This window comes from Myotis lucifugus, unplaced genomic scaffold (assembly GCF_000147115.1).
Source record: "Myotis lucifugus unplaced genomic scaffold, Myoluc2.0 scaffold_9, whole genome shotgun sequence".
Classification (NCBI taxonomy): domain Eukaryota; kingdom Metazoa; phylum Chordata; class Mammalia; order Chiroptera; family Vespertilionidae; genus Myotis; species Myotis lucifugus.
The window spans coordinates 13661007-13672587 of record NW_005871057.1 but is presented as its reverse complement, the minus strand read 5'-3'; the positions used below and the strand labels follow the sequence as shown (position 1 = coordinate 13672587).

The 11581-nt window shown below is 35.4% G+C and overlaps 1 protein-coding gene across 1 annotated transcript; it reads left to right on the top strand.

The window, feature by feature from the left end:
- The first annotated feature begins 1895 nt into the window (after positions 1-1895).
- Positions 1896-8664, top strand: LUM (lumican). Its single transcript, XM_006084015.3, has 3 exons — positions 1896-2090; positions 4483-5359; positions 8358-8664. The coding sequence occupies exons 2-3, from the start codon at positions 4504-4506 to the stop codon at positions 8519-8521; spliced, it is 1020 nt and encodes a 339-aa protein (XP_006084077.1). The 5' UTR covers positions 1896-2090; positions 4483-4503; the 3' UTR covers positions 8522-8664.
- Positions 8665-11581: the final 2917 nt, after the last annotated feature.

The window sequence follows — 11581 nt, the reverse complement described above, 5'->3', positions numbered from 1 at the left end:
TATACACATAAAGAAAGTAGCCCTGGCCTGTGTGGTACTTATTTGGTTGAGTGTTGTCCCATGCTGTTCAATTCTCAGTCAGGGCACATGCCCAGATTTTGGGCTTGATCCCAGTTAGGGGGTGTGCAGGAAGCAGCAGATCAATGTTTCACACTCACATCCATGTTTCTCTCTCTCCCTTTCCCTTTCTCTCTCTCTAAAAAATCAATTAAAAATTAAATAAAAAGGAAAGAAACTGCTGCTTAATTAATTTTTGCCACTTAAAAACTATTTCCTAGTTAATATTTCAGGGCTTTCTCAACTGACATTAATATCGCCTATAAAATATTTCAAACTGATTATATTAACTATCTTGTCTCAGCTCTGTCCTGTCACCCTCTTCCCAACAATTGAAAATGTTGATGATTTTGTTTTTCCATTTACTTGTTAGTTGACGTTTAGCAAATTATTTAGAATTTCTGAGTCTCCATTGCTGAAAATGTGTTAATAATACTTATATGGATTTTAAAGCTTAAATTTTAGAAAAAAAATGTTATTGCTCTTTAAAGAAAAGTCCTAGGAGTAGATAGCTAGAATGTTTTAAAGAAAAATTCAGATTATATAATTTGACAAATTCAAAGTTAATGTTTAGAATTGTTTAACTATCCTCTTAAACTGAGCCTCTTAATTATGTGATTAATCATTTTGTCTTTTTTCTTGATTTCTTCATTTTCTATATTATAAAACTAATGTCTTCCTATAACTTTCCTAATATAATTATAAAATATACTATATATCACCTCACCATTCTATGTTACTTTCAAGAAAATTGTTATTTCTTTTCTAATAATTCTATGACAAAAATAAGGCATTTACCCCAATTTTAATTTTTCAGGCAAAAACATTAATGGTAATGAAAATTAAATAGTTTTTCATAGGTTTCATAGTTAAAAATGACATATTTAAATTATTTTAAAGGGAAAATTCTTACAATATGACAACTTATATTAAAATATCTATTTCTAAGAGTTCTCATAAACCTGAATAAATGAAAATTTTGGAGGAAAAAAACTCCTATAAATACAGCTGATACAACCACAAAATGAAATAGACAAGCAAATGAGTAGATCTATAAGCATGCATCAGAAACTGACAACAAAAGATATATCAAACCAGGCCTTTGAGAGATTACAACGTTGCATAATTTTTAGTTTTGAAAAGTATATCCAAGCATTCAGTGACAGAGTGAAAGATCATTGCTCTGTGATATTTTAGTATACATTTTTATCTCTTTTATGCTTTTTGGCAGTAAGCTATAGAATACTATCCCTAAGTAAGATTTTGGATGAATTCCTAAATTAAATCCACAAAATGAGAAACAGGCAGAACATTGCCGATTGGTTCCAGACCTGAAAAGCATAAAGCATGTCTCCTTAATATTAGAAGCTGGAGAGGTTGATATCTATCATTTGTATCAGGCTGTAAATAATGCACTTTTATATTTCAGAAACTAATGTAAGTTACTCTCCTGGCCAAAAATTGTTAGTCCTAATAAATCAATATAGATTTCAGGAGTAATAAGCAAAAAGAATTCAATTCCTCTGAGTCTGCTCATTTGCATTTTCCTGAAATTATTCTGTTTATGTTTTATGAGACCTTTAGATGAACATGACAGTTGGCTGAGAGAATCACATTTAATTTTTGCCACAGCTTACAGAAGTGAAGAGCTTTGTAAGAAAAATGTTTTCACTCTAGATTGCCTCCCTTGCAGCAGGACTCAGGTTTTGGTGAAAAGCTATGACATTTAGGCTAGTTAAGCATGTATCGCTCTCCCATTCCATAGGGAATGTCCTGGGCTGTCCTTGCTCAGCAGCCCACCTGCACTTCATTAGAGAGCAGAGCATTCACATGCCACACCACAGGATCCCACAATGACATAACTCCATTCAGAGACTGGCGTGACTGGGCTGGGTCTCCCCCCTCCAGCTCTTGTATCACTAAGAATCTGGCAGCCAGTTCCGCCCTGACAGAGTTTACAGCATATATTGGTGGATTCTTGTCCATACTGCATCTGCTTTAAGAATTAACGAAAGCAGAGTCAAGACTGTAAGGTAAGTGCTGTTTAACTGTAGCACTGGGGACGCTGACTGTTTGGGACAGTGTTTATTGTAACAGGAACAGAAAAAGTTCTAGAGCAACTTTGCCAATTGCTATTCAACAGCAAATCCATACTTCTGAGCATTTACTCTCACACTTTTCTTAATATGTTTTCCATGACTTATGGATTTAAGAGAAAGTTTTTACAATATAGGCTGTGTTGCTTGACAAAGGAAGTTATAAAAAGTTTCAGGGTTGGAATGAGACAATATTTAAACGAGACAGTAAAAATGTATGGCAATGAAAATATTTGTTATTTTATGCTAATGAGTTATATATGTTAGTATTTTTACAATGAATTTTGCAGCAAAGAAAGGTCATTTTAAGCAGTATTAAAACTATTTTTGCCACATACATATTGCTATCGTTTGTTACAATTTGCCATAAATATTTTATGTTGTGATAAAATGTGAGCTTAAGGACATAGACCCTCTTTTGGATTACTTATTTCTATTTTGTTAATTTTAAAGATGTTTTTTGGATGTATGTTTTAAAATGGATATGTTTTGAAGAAATTCTGGGAAACATTTTTTTTTAAAGCATTTCCTCCATAACCACAGGTATTTGCCAAAACTGGGAGGAAAGTAAATAAAGTGCACTTTTGCTTCATAGTGGAGTCCTTATACAGCTACAAACTCTCTTTGGATTCATTCTGCCAAAAAATATGAAAGCATGTTTTTCATTGGTATTCAATCCATTATAGTTACCATGTCTATTTTAGTGTATACTGAAATAAAATAAACTCAAAGCTTATTAAAAAAGCAAGACAAATCTTTACAACATTAACATACTGTACCTTATATTGCAATATTAATTATGCTCATTGCCAAGTCTTGTCAACTAAATTAAATGACTCCATCATTTTCTTGGGGAATAAGTTAGTTAAAAATCTAGTTACAAATTACATCGTGTTAGCTGTCAGTGTTTCTAACACCTTTTTTTAGTGTTTCATCTGCTAAAATAAAGTGCCTTGTAATTCCATGTTAAAGCAAAGGTGTTTAAACTTCCTAATACTAAAAATCCTACTTATCCCAAACTCCCTAGATCCAAAAGCTTATACCATACCTCTCACAGGAAGATCTGTTGCCTATGGCATGTAGATGGTGCTTCACATTAAGGGTTTCCCTCTCAGAGTTACCAACTTCTCCTCAGCCATAGCTTTCATTCTAGGAAAGTCCAACTCTTGTATGCTACTGTCCTTTACCTAAATTTCTGACCTTGTATTCTCCAAACAATTAAAATATACTTTATTGAGCCTCACCTTGGAAACATGTTCTTACTAGATCATTGTTACATATTGTTTTTAATTTATATTCTCAATTTTATCCATTCTTCCATGGCTCCTAATGTCACTGTAAAATACAGACTTTGCTCAATGCCCAGATCTCTCCCACTTCCACTCTGAAAGAGCACTAATAGCCAAATAAGTGAACCATGCCTTCTTAAATTTTGGCATGAAGAAGGTAGAGAACTTGTGAGTCATTGACAGAAAGGAAAACTTTAATTCAAAACTTGGAAAAGAATATCTTTTTTTCTATTAAGTTGGATCACTTTCTAGGTTTAAAAATCTTTAGAATTTGTGACATTTTTTTGATTAATAAACATTAGTTTTACTAAAACTTATATACTAAATATTAATTTCAGAATTACAGTTTTGTAATGTGCCTGAAAGTCTGGAATGCTAAACAAAAGTTGAAATAATATCCATGCACACCCTACTAAGAATTCTGTTACCTTCCCTCAGAACCAACAAAAATAACCAGACATTTTTAAAGGAATGTACTCCCCCCTCCCATATCCCTCCACCTTGCTACCCTCCATCTCTGGCCACACAAGTTAAGAACAGCTTTCCTTCCAGCAAAACCACAGGTTGCTCATGTTCCCAGTAAGGGTCTTCTTAATGAGACATTTTAATGATGTTGAATGCTAGGGTAAAAGGTACAGTTTACAATTGTCTCCTAATTTTCATTTTTTTGTGGTTTTGAAGGATGTTCTGAGGTAGTGTTTTAGCATGGTGGTCAATGGGCACTACCCAGACACCTCTTACAGGAAATCATTGAATTAAGGAAGGACCTGGAGAGATTGACTGGGTAGGTTAGGCCTGGCTTGCCCAGTAGGGGGCGCGTGTGTATGCAATCTAAGCCTAAATTGTTCACCTCCTCACAAGTTGTACACATACATCTTAAACCTCATGCTTAAATAAAAATTAAAAAGACATCCTTAGATTCATAAAAAAACCCAAAACAATAAAATACACATCTTTCTAATAAATTTAACATTGTAAATTGAATATTCATTCACTTACTTAAAGTATACTATTTTATTATATGTTTCCACTTTACTTAGGATTCAAAGCATTCGCCAAAAATGAATCTTGGTGCATTTACTCTGCTATTAGCACTAATCAGTGGTGCCAGCGGCCAATACTATGATGATTATGATTTTCCCCTATCGATGTATGGGCAATTATCTCCAAACTGCGCCCCAGAATGTAACTGCCCTGCAAGCTATCCATCGGCCATGTACTGTGATGAGCTGAAATTGAAAAGTGTGCCAATGGTGCCTCCTGGAATCAAGTACCTTTACCTGAGGCACAACCAGATTGACCATATTGATGAAAAGGCCTTTGAAAATGTAACCGATCTACAGTGGCTCATTCTAGATCATAACCTTCTAGAAAGTTCTAAATTAAAAGGAATTTTCTCTAAACTGAAACAACTGAAGAAGCTGCATATAAATTACAACAACCTGACAGAATCTGTGGGCCCACTTCCCAAATCTCTGGAGGACCTGCAGCTTACTCATAACAAGATCACAAAACTCGGCTCTTTTGATGGACTGGTGAACCTGACCTTCATCCATCTTCAGCACAATCAGCTGAAAGACATTTCAGCTTCTTTTAAAGGTCTTAAGTCACTTGAGTACCTTGACTTGAGCTTCAATCAGTTGACCAAATTGCCTTCTGGTCTCCCAACATCTCTTCTAACTCTCTACTTAGACAACAATAAGATCAGCAACATTCCTGATGAATATTTCAAGCGTTTTAAGGGACTGCAGTATCTGCGTTTATCTCATAATGAATTGGCCGATAGTGGAATACCTGGAAATTCTTTTAATGTATCATCTCTGCTTGAGCTGGATCTCTCCTATAATAAGCTAAAAAACATACCCACTGTCAGTGAAAACCTTGAAAACTATTACCTGGAGGTCAATCAACTTGAAAGTAAGTAGAAAGCTGTGCTTATGTTTGATGGATGTATCTGAATGCTTTTAAACATGTAAGCTGTGCAACACAAATATTGATTGCATCTGGCGCCACTTAAAAAAATAATTAAAATGCCAATAAAATATCCATCTAAGTCAAATATAGAAAATTCTAGCTTAGTTATTTATCCATTATCTGGCCTTTGTTTCGAGTGTCCAGATAAGAAACCAATAGGATCATAGAATTTAATCCTAAATTTCTTCAAATTTAATATTCTGGGCTAATTAATCCTGCTGTGTCACTGCTTGATATTTATCTACTATTTGCCTCCTCCATGACGTAGATTTGTGTCCTACATTTATTTCTTGGCAAGATCTAGCTGAAGGGGGAGCAAATGAGTGCCGAAGAGGCATGGCTAGCAGAGGCTTTCAAGCCTCCCTCCGGCTTATCCCCAGAGCAGCCCTGATATCCTCATGGTCTTCTCTGACATCTTTACTTGGGACTCAACATGGTATTCTGCAATCATGACCATCATCCATCTCTGTTATCCCTGTTATGATGTGTGTGGCTTCCCAATGTTCTTATGAGTCTGTGAGGAAGATTAAGGAGGGAAGGTACATGATCAGGATTTGGAACATTTTACAAATAGTATTACAGAGCTCCTTTTCTTATACACAACCCTCCACCACATTGGATTTTTCCACAGTTTCTCCTCCCTTTCTCTTGATGATATAGTTTATTTTTCATTTATTTTCTGGGTGGGAGTTTGACCTGATCCACTTGGATTATTTATGCCCTCTTCTTGTCTTCTGGGGGCATTTTCAATTTGAGCAATAAAGATTTCGGTGGGAAATGTACATTTACCATCCCCCACCTCTCTCTTTATCAGAGCTTGGCAGAAGAGAAACCAATGGTCTTGGACAAACTTGCTAAAAAAAAAAATCAAGTGGGAAACACTGATTCACACATAAACAATTGTATCTGCTAAATAATCTATTCAAATTGAGCATCTTTATGCCATGAAAGTTGGTTGTCTTGTCATACTGGATGAAAATATTGATATTCCTTTTAGAAAAATTGCACTGTGCCTTATTAACATGATAATTTCTAATTCTACAAGTTTCCCGTAACTCCTAGGGTGGTGAGGGTGATCTCATGAAGGAGACCATGATTGCCAACTCTAAAATGCCACATGCTTTTTCTTATATCTGGAAAACTTGCTTCTCATACAATGCACAGTCAAGCTATCAGAGCTGGACCCTTACAATTGTTTCTAGTAAAAAACTCACTATCTGGCAATATAGGGTCCCACATTATAAACATTTGTGGTTAAGAGTATGGCTACTTAGACTAGCCAACATGCTAATGGGATTTAAGATGTTTTAGGATTTGAGGGCTGAAGAAATCCTGTTAGACATGGTGGGTAGAGATTAGCATCAGGGGCAGGGTCACCTCATTCTCTGAAGTAAGAAAGGGAAGAGCTACAGATGCAGGAGAATTTGGAGGGGTAACAATAAGGCCTCATTATGTGAGTGAGAGAAGGAAGAGCTGATGTGGGAGATGGAAAAGGTGGTCTATGGACGAAATGCTGACAGGCACTCAGTGCCAAGCTGAGATAGAAACCACAGTGCCCAGCATATATGGCCATTTGGAAATGAATAGTGCCCGCCCTTCCTTCCTTGACCTGGACATTTAGGTATACCAGGTATACCTTGCAGGTATTGTTGCCATTTGTCTTTGCATGCATTTCTTTGACTTAGTTTATTGTGCCATGTAATACTTATGTATATCAATTGTCTACATTTTCTTAGATAAAAGACCCCCTTTATGTTTCTCTACTATTAGAAAATCTATAGCCAAAACTATTTCTCATCTTTCAGACTTGCAAGTCTAAGACACTAGCTTAAATCACAGACCTTTCTATGGTGACATAATTTGAAAGAGAAAAACCCACAAAATTTAAAGGGTACCAGTAATTATTTAGTATATATTATGTGCTAACACTCTGTGAGGTGCTTTGCATACCTTAATTGATTTAATGTTCATGCAACACAGTGTGATGGATATATTATGTCTAACAAGAAGATCGCATCAATATTCCAAAGTCACCCATTTGGTAAATGGCAAAGGCAGAAAATTAATATAGGCCTAAGGCCATGTTTTATCCCATTGTTCCATACTTCCTTTGTGGTAGGTAGCATAACAAAGATCTCTGCAATTTGACTAATGACTTATTTAAGACAGCATCATAGAGGTAAGGAGCAGAGTGTGTTTGGGCTTCCACTGAAGTCACTGTTGATTAGAATTTGAGAATAAAAGAAAATATCAAGGCAAAGGACTAGATAAGGTTAATCTGAAATAGACTTGAGCAAACATAAACAGCTTCTATGTACACACATCATAAACCATGCAATCTAGTAACAATCTTTGTTTCCATTAAAAACTAAGTCAGTTTTTCTCTTGTGGCAGCTTTCTAACCACAGGAAAGGACGTGGCTCAGATGGTGGTCATTCCATGACTTGGATTTTGCCTTGGAGCTTTGAATCTGTCATGATGTGTGCCAGCAGGAAAACACTTTAGAGGTCATCTAGTTAACCCTTCAAATTTCCAGATGCAAAAGCTCAGGATGCTTATATTGGCGAGATGATTCATACAACAGCACAATTTTACATATCATCCGTCTAAATATTTCTAAAAATTCTTAGATAGTATTATGCACTTAGTCTTTCTAATCTAAGAACTTACAATAAATATCATTCTTTGAAAAATTTAATGGACCATCCTGACCCACCATAGTTACTTTACTAAATATTTTTGTATCATTTGGTAGTCTGAAATATTTCGTTAGTAATTTCGAATTCAAATATACACCAAATAAATGACTTTAAAAAAGGGGGCAGAGGGGGAAGAAATCCTATTAGATATTATTATGGACTTGGAAAAATTTTAATGACTATTTTAAGCCATGTAATAAAAAAGAAAATATTATTAAAATCTTTTATTCTTTATTTTCCAGAGCTTGAAGTAAAGAGCTTCTGTAAGATCCTGGGACCATTATCCTACTCCAAGATCAAGCATTTGCGCTTGGATGGCAACCGTAATATCACCCAAACTAGTCTGCCACCTAATATGTATGAATGTCTACGTGTAGCAAATGAAATCACTATCACTAATAATTAATTTCAATTATATTGACGTGTATCCTGGAGCAACATCTTATGCTTGTATTTTTGTGTGTTAGTTTTCATAGTGTCCATTTTTGTTGTTGCTTATTACTTCCATGAATTTTAAATTCTGAGAGAAAATGTTTTGTAAACATTTTACTACTTTTTTACAAAGAAAAGATGAAAAGCAGGCCTATTTCATCACAAGCACGACACATGCTCACACATATACAACAAACAATGCGTTAATTGTAAATTTAGTGCTTTTTACATCTCACTGTCAAATGATGTGCAAAGCCTTTTACTGTCTGCATGGAAGTCAGCCGAGTTTTATAATCTCTAAATGTTAACTTAATGTGCCCAAAAGTATGGAATACATAAATATGGATGTTTACTGTCTTTAATCAAATTATCTTAATATGCTCAAATTTGTTCAGCTGAAAAGCAGGTGGTAAATTTTGAGACCAATGATTTTGTGAAATACTAAACAAAATTCATGAAGCCACATACATTTAAAGCAGAATTGTTAGTATTAAGAATATATATAGTTACCTAGAAAAACTTTCTGGAATTATTTTTCACTTTAAAATCTTATGTATGTTTCTTTTTTTATTATTTGCATGTTATGTTTAACAAGCTAATAGTAAAATAAAACATAGCAAATGGCATCACTGTGTTTGACTTCTTATAAAATTCATCTCTCTCATATATAAAATACAGTCATGTACCATATAATGATATTTCAGTGAATGATGGATCACATATACAATGATGGTCTCATAAGATTATAATGGAGCTGAAAATGTTCTATAGCCTAGTGATGTTATAGCCATTATAACATCATAGCAGAACACATTACTCCTGTGTTTGAGGTGATGTTTGTGTAAGCAAATCTACCACAATGCCAGTCATATAAAAGTATAGACACACAATTATGTATAGTACATACTTGGTAATTATGATAAATAGGTTATTGGTTTATGTATTTATCATGTTATACTTCTTATCATTATTTTAGAATGTATTCTTTTTTACTTATTAAACAAAAAAGTTCCCTGTAAAGGAGAATACCATGTTATGTCAGCCTCATACACCTCCTGTTTATGTCTCTTGTTTGCATATTTTCTCTTGTGCTTGATTTAATCTCATGTTGTTTTATAACTTTAGTGGAGCCTAAATGCACAGTGTGAATAAAGTCTATAGCAGTATACAGTGATGTCCTAGGGCAGTGATGGCAAACCTATGACACGCGAGTCAGAGGTGACATGTGAACTCATTTTTTTGGTTGATTTTTCTTTGTTAAATGGCATTTAAATATATAAAATAAATATCAAAAATATAAGTCTTTGTTTTACTATGGTTGCAAATATCAAAAAATTTCTATATGTGACACGGCACCAGAGTTAAGTTAGGGTTTTTCAAAATGCTGACACGCCGAGCTCAAAAGGTTCGCCATCCCTGGCCTAGGGCTTCACATCCACTCACCATTCATTCACTGACCCACCCAGAGCAACTTTCAGTTCTACAAACTCCATTAATGGTAAGTGCCCCATACAAGTGTACCACGGTTTATCTTTTGTACCATACTTTTTACTTTTCCTTTTCTATATTTAAATACACAGATACTTACCATTGAATTACAGTTGCCTAAAGTCTTCAATACAATAATTTGCTGTACAGGTGTATACCCTAGAAGCAGTAGGCTATACCATGTAGTCTAGGTTGTGTAGTAGGCTGTACTATCTAGGTTTGTGTGAGTGCACTCTATAATGTTCACACACAATGTCAATATTGCATAAAGGTGAATTTTCCAGAACATATCCTCATTAAGTGGTGTATAACTGTATTAGATCAAAATTCAAAAAACATCTCTAATATGCATTATATTACTCATGTTAAATAGAATTTCCCACTAAGTAAATTGTCTGCTTCTAACTTCCACTTACAAAGACTTTTAAACACACCTTACATTATGTGTCCAGATCCCAATTCTAATTCATGAAGTGAGGGGTTCCCCACCACCACCAAACAATTCTCTGGACATCAAGTGGGTATCCTACAATTCAAATCAAGTTTGACACTATAATTGTGGAGACAGTGTCAGATTTACAGGTTAAGACTGTATCCTATCTTCAGATGCCAGTAGCAATCCCGGTCCTGCACTTCTAATAACTGGCTATAAAATAGAGGTTTCCCAACACCCACTCCTCGTGTTTGATTATTTATAGACTAGCTCACAGAACTCAGGAAACTTGCTTACTCTCTAGATTATAAATCTATAATAATAAAAGCATAATATGCTAATTAAACCGGACAACCTTCTGGAAGAAGCCGGTGGCCAAGGGAAGCCCCGGCCCCGCATGCCAAAGGGAAGCCAGTGCCAGCAGCCAGGGAAAGGAAGGCCTACTCTTGCACAAATTCCATGCATCAGGCCTCTCTCTCTCTCTCTCTCTCTCTCTATATATATATATATATATATATATATATATATAGAGAGAGAGAGAGAGAGAGAGAGAAAGAGAGAGACAGAGAGAGAGAGAGAGAGAGAGAGAGAGAGAAGGAGGGAAGGACACTTAGCATATTTGGCTTATGTTAAGTGTTCTTCCCTCCTTCCAGGTAATGACGTCACATAGCAACCCCCAGCTTCCTCTCCCTAGCCACGACTAACCTCCTTGCTGTTTCTTCAGCCCAGGAACACTTTAGCCAGGTGGAAACACTTTACACTGGAACCAAATGTCTGTGAAGTGTTTCCCCATGCCTCATCTCATTTGATCCTCACAGAAGTCCAGGAGTATGTAGATAGGAGACTCAGTGGAATCCTATTTTCTTGCCATTAGCTGGAAAATGGAGATTTAGAAAGTTTAGAAACTTGACCCAACTGAAAAGAAGTAAGAAATGGTGGACCTTGAAAATGACTTCAGGTTTTCTCACTGCACAGAATATAGGTAAACACTGCTGCAGTTAAATATTTTACCCTTTGTTCTCCCTGCATAATCTACAATAATAATATGCTTCGTGTTGATATTTACTGCTGTGTTGCTGACAATTACCTGAAAGAGAAGTTGGGGTGCTTCAC

Bases quoted from the DNA above. Each gene is read 5' to 3' on its own strand.
- LUM (XM_006084015.3), top strand. From the start codon at position 4,504: ATGAATCTTGGTGCATTTACTCTGCTATTAGCACTAATCAGTGGTGCC. The intron at 5,360-8,357 runs GTAAGTAGAAAG...TTTATTTTCCAG, and splicing joins GGAGGTCAATCAACTTGAAA to AGCTTGAAGTAAAGAGCTTC.